General features: G+C 33.8%; 1 protein-coding gene across 3 annotated transcripts; it reads left to right on the forward strand.

Annotated features, from left to right (window-relative positions):
• The first annotated feature begins 1,389 nt into the window (after positions 1–1,389).
• LOC104887122 (hypothetical protein) lies at positions 1,390–7,039 on the forward strand. 3 transcript variants are annotated; one of them, XM_048638790.1, is made up of 6 exons: positions 1,390–2,182; positions 3,649–3,706; positions 3,813–3,896; positions 4,423–4,558; positions 5,709–5,997; positions 6,941–7,039. In XM_048638790.1, the coding sequence occupies exons 1-5, from the start codon at positions 1,525–1,527 to the stop codon at positions 5,985–5,987; spliced, it is 1,215 nt and encodes a 404-aa protein (XP_048494747.1). In that variant the 5' UTR covers positions 1,390–1,524; the 3' UTR covers positions 5,988–5,997; positions 6,941–7,039. The 3 variants fall into 3 exon arrangements, with proteins under 3 accessions (XP_048494747.1, XP_048494746.1, XP_010670018.1); XM_048638789.1 differs by lacking the exon at positions 6,941–7,039 and adding an exon at positions 6,411–6,813; XM_010671716.3 differs by lacking the exon at positions 6,941–7,039 and having other exon boundaries at positions 5,709–6,813.
• The last annotated feature ends 4,158 nt before the right edge of the window (positions 7,040–11,197 follow it).

Below are 11,197 nucleotides of genomic sequence, written 5' to 3' on the forward strand. Positions count from 1 at the left end.
ATATGAAATTTGGAACTGATCTTGTACTCGTTATTATTGTCGTTGGTTATGAATTATGATATATAATATTAAAACATATGAAGAGTCGCCTCTACTCCTTTACTCATTAGGGTGGTTTTACGCAGTTGATTAGTCGAAATAAGAGTTGACTAAGAGAATACACTAACATCACGATAATCAATATAGTGTTTTTATTGGTTTTTCGTTATTATCCACATATTAATCGCACACACACATATGTATGTATATGTTGATCTTAATACTTTTATTAATACGATTCATTTACATATATATACAAAGTTAAGAGAAGACCACAAATATTATACTAGTATTAAACTATAGTATAACATAAAAACAATTAACTTAAATAATATTATAGCTTATAAAGACAAGGGAGTGTTATTGTTGTTAATCTTATACTAGTATTAAACTATATTTTACTTGTTTAATAAGTTATGATTAACTATTTTACTTAACTTATGGTTGTTACCTTGTTACATGTTCTTATGATTAACTATTATCATTTTCATTTGATGTTTATTTGTAGTATTGTTCTCATTACCATCAGCTATTTACAAACTTATATATCAATCATAATGCTTATAATAATAAATCATTTATATAAAGTTTGGAATTGGTCGTATACTCGTTATTATTGTCGTTGTTATAATATAATATTAAAACATATGAATAGTCGTTCTACTCCTTTACTCATTAGAGTCGTTTTACGCAGTTGATAAATAAGAGTTGACTAAAAGACTACATTAAACATCACGTAATCAATATAGTGTTTTTATTGATTTTTCGTTGTCATCCTTATATTTATCGCACACACACATATGTATATATATATATATATATCGATCTTAATACTTTTATTAATATGATTCATTAACAAAATACATAACAAAATCAAGGTGACCCGATCAGGAGTTACCCGAAGTTGAACTGGCGTTCAACAGCGAATGGACCCGATGTTTCACAATGATCGAACTAAGAATCTAAGATGAGTAAGATCATTACTAATTCAACCCGAGTATATTTCACTTAACTCAACCGCACATGGAACCTAAATACGATCTTCGCAAACCCGGCTAAAAAAATGTCAAAGGGCAATTATAACCGAGAATGGATCGACCTGTAAACGGAACGTTCAGACCTGTTCGGCACCCGGGAATCCAATGATTCAAATGTGTTCGACCAGTTGAACAAAACCTGACCAGTCATGACCCGGGGCACTGACAATCAGAATCCTGACCTGTCCGGGTATGACCTGGTTCGCCGTGGGTATACCCAGAACCTGTTTACTAACCTGTTTTGACACCACTAGGCCCAATGCCATCTATATAAACTCAGCAGCCCGACCATGCTATACTCTTCCCATTTGTATTACTACTTCCTCTTAACAATTAACATCACCCTTTTATTCTCAATCCTTTTCTCCTATACATATAATTTTCCTTGTACTCTACAACACACTCAACAAACCAAAAGCAAAACCAAAACCCAAGAAGGCAAAACAAAATGTGCCCTCTACCCACCAAGATCATCTCTTCTAGCTCTAATCCTCATATGTCCACCTCCGTAGATGGTCGCCCCGTCCTCCAACCCACCTGTAACCGTGTCCCAACACCACTCGAACGTCGAAACTCTCTAAAAAAAATAACTCCACCTCCTCCTCCACCACCAGTACCACGAACGGCCGCTAAAGGAGCAAAGCCTTTAGCAGCCACCTCGCCCACATCCCCTAAGCTAAGGTCCCCTAGACCCCCTGCTATTAAACGCGGGAATGAAAACAATGGCCTCAATTCTAGCTCTGACAAGATCAACCTCCCCAACCCCAAAATTATGCTCACACGTTCAGTTAGTAGTTTAGAGAGAAAAAAGTCTAAGAACAATTTGGCTGTTATTGATCATTTAGCCATTGATCCCTCATTATTGCTTGGTTATTCGTATTCGTCATCGCTCATAACAGAGTCTCCCGGAAGTATAGCTGCTGGGAGGAGGGAACAAATGGCGCTTCAGAATGCTCAAAGGAAGTTGAAAATTGCCCATTATGGCAGGTCTAAGTCTGCTAAATTTGTGTCTAAAGTTTCTCCTTTGGTTGAATCTTTGGGAAATGTTAAAACCTCCGAAACTTCTGTTTTACAAAGAAGATGTACTTCTGTTACTCCTAATTCTGGTAATTTTTCTTCTCCTTCTTCCCCATTCTCTTGCTTCGTGGGTTTTGTGATTGTCTTCTTTTTTTTTTCTTTTTTTTCTTTTATAACTCCGTTTTTGCAGGGTTTTGAGTTTTTTTAATTTTTGGATGGAATTCAGAGTGAAATTGAAGATATTCCGAACTGTTATAAGTTACTTCATAACACAAGATTTTGGGAATAAACTTGGGGGAAAATGGGGTTCTGAAAAGAGGGTAAGAAATATCAGTGTTTGTGTGTTATAAACTCCAATATATAAGAGTTATAAATTATAAGTTTCTCGTTTTCTAATATGTGTTTTCAAAGCGGAAAATTGAATGAAGAAATATTGCCTTTCCATAGACAAAATTAATAAAAGTTGTAGTAACTCACAAGGAAGTTTGTATTAGCATTTGACCAATTAGCATTATATCATATATAATTTATTCGTTGAAATTTAATACTTGCTCCCATTTATACTGGAAAATGTTTGAGTAATCTTTAGGGTTGACAACTTTTTTAGACACATTAGAATAAAATATTAACTAGTTATTAGGCTTCGGCTATGCCCGTCTAAGAAAAAATTTCATTTATTAATATAATACTTTATGATAATAACACAAAATACAACTTAATTTAGTGGTTAAGACTTTAGTATATGTACTTGAGCTCTCGGTATCAAACCATATACTATGCAATTTCTAAATTTTTTTATTATACATGGATTACATGAACTAAATCTCTTTAGAGAGAGCGTCACGTGACACAGTTTTCTATTTATGCACGCCTTTTAATATATTTATATAGATATGTATGTAATAATTGAGAAGAGATATAAAAATAATATTTTAACGTATTCCTAACCCATGAAAATTCAATAATAAAAGGATTGACAACCCTTAAGGTCACTCAATCAATCTCCAAGTAAATCATGTAGGTTGATCATGTAAATTAAGAAAAGGATTAAAGATAGTAAAAAATAACTTAATTAAAATTTGGATTATGCTATATGTAACCCTTAGGACTGCAAGCCTGCATATAAGATATAAACACATTGCTTAAAAGGAAATTTAGTTGTCAATTTATGAAAAAGAAAAGTTTGCATTAATCTATGTAATAAATGATCAATTAATACTTGTTTTTTTTTCCATTTTTAGTTTCTTATGTACAACCCATATGAGATTGTATTTAGCTTTTCCCTTAAAATTTAAATGTTAACAACTCAAGTTCAACCTTTTACTGGTTTTTGCGATTTGAGTTGCTTTGCATGTTTACTTCTCTAATCCCTTCCTAATACTACGTACTTGTCCCGTTCACAGTCGTTCACATGATGTAATTATTAAAGAACAGAGGCCACGTAATACGTAGTAGTCGCAACTTTTTGTTTTCTCGATTATGTTTTTTTAACATTAAGCAAAGATGATGTTTAATGTACCCATCATGATTGATGATCATATTGTGGAAAACGCAGATCCTCTATTTGTTGCTTATCATGATGAGGAATGGGGAGTACCAGTTCATGATGACAAGTAAGGACCTTCTTCTCTCCTTCATCTACATTACTAGCTAGCTACTTCCTTTAATTTAATTTATTGATGATTATGATTGTAACTAAAGAAAGTATTACGTATATAGGATGTTGTTTGAATTGTTAGTACTCAGCGGTGCGCAAGTTGGCTCGGATTGGACATCCATATTAAGGAGACGTCAACACTACAGGTTGGCATTTCATTATTTTCTTGTAATGATTCAATTCTAGCATTTTGTTACTTGCTCAATATGGCAGTTTCTATATTACTTCCCTCTCTTTTAAGACTTAAAAGAGTTATTTTTAGATAATGGGTTACTTTTGTATTTTAAAGAAGTCATTTCTAGTATAAATTAAATGATCTTTATGGGACAACAAATTACGTTCATTTAGTGGTCTTACCATAAATCATGGTAAGACGGTCTTACATGAGAGTTTGTATGTTTTCAGATTTCGAAAATGTTTGAAAAATAAAAGGTTATTTGTTTTTAATAATTCACAAGAAAAACTTAATTTACTACATAAACAATTACTTAATTCTTTGTCTAATTGTTTGCCTCATTTGTTTTAAATTTTCCCTGTCTTCATAAATTTGATGATTAATGTATTATAAAAAAACACATTACGAAAAATAGACAAGCTAGGAGCAACGTGTGGTTACTTTCTTTTGATCATTGGTACAGTATTGCTTAAGGAATTGGTTTATTTGTTGTTCAGGGATGCGTTTTCAGGATTTGATGCAGAAAATGTGGCCAACTTGACAGAAAAACAGATTACAACAATTTCTATGCAATACGCCTTTGATATAAGCACAGTACGAGGTGTTGTTGACAATGCCAAACGAATTATAGAGGTAAGAGGAGGATATGACAATATTTTTTGTCTTCTTTATTTAATGTCTGGTTGACTTTTATCTCCCTTTTTTTATTTATAATTCTAACACTTAACTGTTATATTATTCACCAAAAAAATTAACAATATTTATTTTCCCTAATATATGAAAACACATATTATTATATGAAACATTATTAATGGTTAGAGTTTAGCGTTGATAATAAATATAAAAAAGGTACAAATACTTAACAACCGTTGAGAATAATTTAACCATCTATAGGAACTCACATTCACCACATATATGGATAAAATGTTATACAAATCATATCTTGTGTTAGACCGCAAACATTATTAGGACCACGTGATTAGGATGCATTCATGTACTGAAAAGCGACTTCAAAGCAACATGATTAGGTAAGATTATAAATACGTACACATCTTGATCATTATGCAGATAACGATTAAGTGAACATGTTCTTGTTATAAAACTAGTATTTAGACTCGGGTGATGCTCCGGAGTTTCTATGTGCTACAATTTAGTAGTAATTAATTAAGTCATTTCATACTCATTTAAAAAAGCTATCTCATTAATTATATAGATTTTAAAAGTTTTTCATTCATATATCATCATTAATTTTGATTAAATAAGCAATAATAGTATGGTGGATCGGAGTGATAGTATGATCTCTTTCTTTAATACTTGAGGTTGTGGGTTTGAGTTTTCAAGCTAACAATGCTTCTTTTTATTTTATTATGTGAAGAAGACGTGGATAAAATGTTATGGAACGAGGGATGGTAACACGTTATTAGTATAGATATGATATAAATTTATAAAAGTGTGACTTTTTCTTTTCTTCCAAGAAAATATATTTTTTTGGGTTGAACTTCCAAGAAAAATGGCTGCTAGAGGCAAACATGTTAGGCTAATCATAAAAAAAGTTAATAGTACCATATTTGATGTGCAGCAAATAGAAAGGAATCACGAGAATGGAATAATATGGCCCACAACTTGAGGATAAGAAACTGATAGGAGTATAAAGAAATGGCATAACACTCAAATATAGGTCCCCTGTGGCTGTCTACATTGCAGCAGTTAGAATGACATTCAATTCCGTTACATGTTGAAATAATTTAATTATTTTGTCATCTTATAGTATGTATTTTTGCAGATCAAAAGGGAATTTGGATCATTGGACAAGTACATTTGGGGATTTGTAAACAACAAGCCTATCTCTCCTCAATACAAGTTTGCCCATAGAATCCCAGTGAAGACATCAAAATCGGAAAGCATTAGCAAAGACATGGTGAAGCGAGGGTTTCGAACGGTTGGTCCGTCTGCCGTCCATTCCTTCATGCAGGCAGCCGGACTTACTAACGACCACCTCATTACCTGCTACAGACACCTAGAGTCCACTGCATTGGCCGTCGCCCGCCGTCCTAAGTCTTAACCACTAATAGGTGAATATTGTTACATTATTATAAAGTATACCACTGTCCACTTAATAGTAATTAACATCCTATGTAACACGAAAATGGTTAGGGTTTTAAAAAATACATACATTTCCGACGTGGGGTAACCTCATATCCTAGCCATTTTCAGTCTTTAATTGCACCCTATTGCCTATTGGACGGGGTTTCAAATGTGGGGAAACATCATGTCCCAGAAGTTTCCCTGCTTCTTATAGAATATGACGTTTGACGATAACTCAACAAGCTTGTGTAATATTACATTCGACAAGGCAAATTAAAAAAGGATTTGATTTAAGAGTGTTGTAAGTTGTAAGATGCCTAGATGCTTTGAACTTTTCTTTTGGGGGGTTGTGGATTGGTTGTTATTGACAGCAATTATGTGTATTGTGTGATTATGTTAGAGAATCTTTAGATAATTTGAGAAGAGGGACTTGAGAAGCAGGCCATGTGATGAAGCGAGGCAGAGCATGTGTGAAGGTGTCAGATCGCTTTTCATATTTGAAGAAGGCCATGTGACTATCAAATTTTGCATTATTTGAGAGAACTTTAACAGGCTGTGATTGTGAATTGCAAGAGTAGTCAGTAGTGGAGAGGAGCCTTTGATATGTAGGAGTAGGACCCTATCCCACTCTTTTATGATCTTCCTCTTTATTACTACTACTAAGCTTATTTCTTTTTTCTTTCAAGGTCATGACATGGCTTTGATACTATTGACTTTTTTTTTTACCCTTCATTGGAAGATATGCATTTCTGTAGGACCAAGAGAATTTCTAACTTCAAGTGAGCATGGTATATTTTGTGTGATATTGTACTAGTGGGTTTTCTTCTTTCCTTACTAATAGTTTTTTTCGGCAATTTCTATTATCTTAGAATACTATAAGCATATGGTATATCTAATGTCTTTTTTTTTTTTCCTCATTTCTTACTGTAGAGAATGTATAATGCTAAACAGTACCTCCAAATGCACAAAAAAGCAAATGAAATGTATGATACACCCGGATAATGGAAGCTTATGTAATTTTGTTATGCATTTATTGTAGTTTAAGTTGGTTAGCAAAAATATAACCCAAAAAAATGACAACAATCTTACTCCCTCCGTTTCAAAATACCCCCTTTGTATTTTTTTTTTACGGTTTTTTCACCAAGTACCCCGAGTTTTCAAAAAATTCACCTGGTACCCTCCAAGTTTTCAAAAATTCACAGGGTACCCCTAAGTTTCAAACTAATACACGGGGTACCCTTAAATGCCCTTAATGACTAACGCCGTTAACCGCCGTTAGTCATTAACCCTAATTAATCCCTTAATCTTAACCCTAATCCTAACCCCTACCCCTAACCCTAACACTAACCCATAACACTAACACTAACCCTAACCCACCACCCCACCACCCCACCACCCACCCCCATCCTCCAACCACCCCTGACCCCTCCCCCACCCTCGCGCCGCCCTCCTCCCCCACCCTTGCGCCCTCGCGCCGCCCTCCTCCCCCACCCCCCGCAGCCCTCCCCCACCCTCGCGCCGCTCTCCTCCCCTCTCAGTTCATTTCAGCAGTCCCCCACCCCTCCCTCTCCATCGCGCCCCCCGACCTTCCCCCACCCCCGCGCCAACCACAGCACCACTCCCTTCCATTTTCGCACCCCATCGCCTGCGCCCCCCGCGCCGCCTGCAACCCCTTTTTCTTCCCTCTGTTTTTTCGCTGTGGGGGGACTTTTTGTTTCGCGGAAATTGGAGGCGGGTGGTGCAACGACGGTGAGGGCGGGGTCAAAAATGGAAGCGCGGTGGTGTTGTGGTGGTGCGGTAGTGGGGGGTTAGCTGTGGGGGTGCGGGTGTGGGGGAGGGGTGAGATTTCAGGGGCTGCGAAAATTGCGTGGAGTGGGGGAGGGAGGGTGGGGAGGTTGCGGTGGGGATGGGGGTTGCGAGGGTGGGGGAGGGGGGGCTGCTAGGGTGAGGGAGGGGGCTGGGGCGATAGGGTCGGGGTGGGACAGGGGGTAGGGGTGGGGGAAGTGTGTTTAGGTTTGGGTTTAGGGTTTTGGATTAGGTTTAGGGTTAGGTTTAGAGGTTAATTAGAGTTGAAAACAGAAAATTAGGGTTAATGACTAATGGCGGTTAACGCCGTTAGTCATTAAGGGCATTTAAGGGTGCCCCGTGTATTAGTTTGAAACTTAGGGGTACCCTATGAATTTTGAAAACTTGGAGGGTACCAGGTGAATTTTTTGAACTGGGGGGTATTTGGTGAAAAAACCGTTTTTTTTATCTTTCTCACTTAGAATCTTAACACTATTCACAATTAGAGAGAATCTTTTAGATTTTTCTCAATATATAAGAAAAAAAATATAGTCATGTGATTGTTTGATTCGTCTCAATGAGTACTTTATTAATATTCAATTATTATAATTTTTACTAATATGTAATTAAAGATATTGAATGTAGAATAACTGCATTGACAAACGTGCAAAGTCAAAGAAGCAAATATAAAAAAAATACAGAGGGAGTATAAGGCACGCACGATTTTGGAGGTCAAACTTTGACCGTTAATTACTCAAAATTTACGTGGATAATTTTTTTTAAGAACTATAGTATTTTTCATGACGAATCCAACCGTATAATTTTTATTTATTATATTATGAAAAATATTTGTGGTCAAAGTAAATTTTTGTAAAACGTGAATGCCTTGTATTTTGAAACAGAGGGAGTATGATTTACAAGTGTGATCCTCAATTACTAAACATAACCTTGTTCTTGCTTTATTTTTCGTTATATATTTATCATTATTCTATCGGGATCTCATATGTTTGTTTAACATTGAAGAGAGATATTAAACTTGAAATTTTTAGCATCAGTTTAGTATATTAACATATTTTGGTTTTAAAAGATTTAAAGCCATATACTAAAAGATCAATATACAATAAATTTTGATTGATAAGCTATACAATTGTGATGCTTCATTAATATACAATAGATTTCAAGTGTGATTCTCCGTTACTACTAAATATGAGATGAAGGAAGTAAAAGAGTTAAAAGTGTTATGATACATACCCAAAATACAAAAAAAAAACTTTAATGGACTCGGTGCATACTAACTTATGTACACCGGATTGTTAATTGATAGTAACTTCATATCATGAGTTTTATAGAGATATAGTGAACTTCTATATAATATAGTGGATTTAATAACGAGAAAACATATAGTGAAATTATATGCAATATAGTAGAGGATTTAGTTTTAATAATGTTTTAACATGAAGGAAGATGTAGGTTATGTAGTATATATCATGACACGTGTTTTGACATATACAAAGATGTAGTTTCTGCATGATATAGTGAATGTCTGGATGATATAGTGAGTTTGTACATGATATATAATGAATATGTAATCCCCCATAATTTTAAAGGATTTTATAAATATATTTTAGTATTTATATATTTATATTTAAATATAATTTAGTTTTAAAATGATATGACTATTTAAAAAGGTTGACTATTTTAAAAGTCAAATGAAGTTATTTTAAGGATTTAAAAAAGTTAAAAATATTTTAATTAAGCATGCTTTGATAAAAGTTTTAAATACTAATTTATATTGGAAAAGAAGTCTAGTGGACTTGAGGAACCCAAAATCCTAAATAAATAAGGAAAAGGAGCCATGTTGATGGTAGAAGTTCTAAATTATTTATCCTATTCATCATCAATTTTAATTGAGCCCAGACTCTTTTTTCTAAGCCCAAAAGGAAGCCTTCTCATAAATATCCATATACCCAATTATTTTATCCCACACAAGAATTATTTTCTCTCTCCTCTCATCGCAATTTCACGGCATACTCTCTCTCCTCTTTCTCGTTTTTCTATCTCCTTTTCTCACGTTTTTCTCAATTTCTTCTTCTTCCAAGTTTCTTCTTCTTCAATTAACGTTTCTTCTTCAACAAGAAACGTCACAAGCCTTCCAAAACCACCGTGATTGCGTCGTTGTGCTACTATCGTGGTCCTTCACTTCCGGCGTGTTATTGTTTCTTCCTCTTGTTGGTTGTTTTCTTTTCTTCTTCCTCAAGATTCCATTAAAGACTATGTTTTTATGCTTTCTTTTAATGTTAATCATGATTATTAGTTTTAATTTACTGTTTTAATAAATAATCTTGATTCATATACATATTATATTACGAGAATAAAAATTCAGATTTGTTATTATGGTTAGATTGAAGTTTTAATCATTAAAGCATGGATTTTTAGGGTTTTAATTACTAGAAAACCATAGTATCATGTTAGATACTATGAGATTGATTTAGATTATGATTTTAAACATGTTTATATATGTTTAAAGAAGGTTTTATGATTTTTAAAGTTGCTGGAATTTTAGAAAGGATTATATTTATGGAGTTTTAAGAATTCTAATTACTAGTATGGTAGTACTATGCTAGGAATTAAAAGTAATTGAAGTTTTGATATTAAAATCAGCTTTTGAATATATTTAAAGGGGATTTTAATTAAATATTTTAGAGTTGCTGTATTTTTATTTAAGAGTATTAATTTTAGTTTATATTAATTTCTAGGCAGAGAATACTCTGTAAGAGACTTTTAAGAGGTTAAAAGTGGTCTTCCGACTAGTTTACACAAGGTACATACATAATTGCATGCTATGTGATTAGTATCATGAGTTAAGGAGAAAGAAATTTTAGTATCAGGTATAAGAACTTATTATGTTCATATATGATTTCTAGTATTTGATTGTTACATGTTTTATGCCTGTGTGCAAGCATGTGATTTGAGATTCCTTATGAATACTAGATTGTATGTTCGTATGGAATATTTGATGCAAGCATGAAAAAAAAGGTCTTATTTATTAATTCGCATGAGAAATTAATATATGTTATAGAAATTGAATCATGTTATTCATGTATTCCCTGTCAAGTCTTATTTTCATTATCTTATGAGGACTGAGGGCCTTATTTGGTAAGTTTATTAAGTTATGCCTTTTTGAAGGTAAGATTATTGTTTAGCAAAAGTTCCTCGATATCGCAGGTCAATCTGAAATGCCTAGTGCCTAGTAGTACCATATTTCGTCTTCGTAGGTGAAGACATTAGTAGATAAGACAACTCAGTTCCAATAACTATTCCATTAAAGTAATAAAAAGATGTTTAGGTCTAGTTTAGTTCAGTCTAGTTATCTGCAGAATGTTATATGATTATATTATTATA

The sequence above is a fragment of the Beta vulgaris genome, chromosome 2 (assembly GCF_026745355.1).
Source record: "Beta vulgaris subsp. vulgaris cultivar EL10 chromosome 2, EL10.2, whole genome shotgun sequence".
NCBI lineage: Eukaryota > Viridiplantae > Streptophyta > Magnoliopsida > Caryophyllales > Amaranthaceae > Beta > Beta vulgaris.

Coding starts and splice junctions, on each gene's coding strand:
- LOC104887122 (XM_048638790.1), top strand. CDS start 1,525: ATGTGCCCTCTACCCACCAAGATCATCTCTTCTAGCTCTAATCCTCAT. Junction 2,183..3,648: donor TTCTGTTACTCCTAATTCTG/GTAATTTTTCTT, acceptor TGGAAAACGCAG/ATCCTCTATTTGTTGCTTAT. Junction 3,707..3,812: donor GTACCAGTTCATGATGACAA/GTAAGGACCTTC, acceptor TTACGTATATAG/GATGTTGTTTGAATTGTTAG.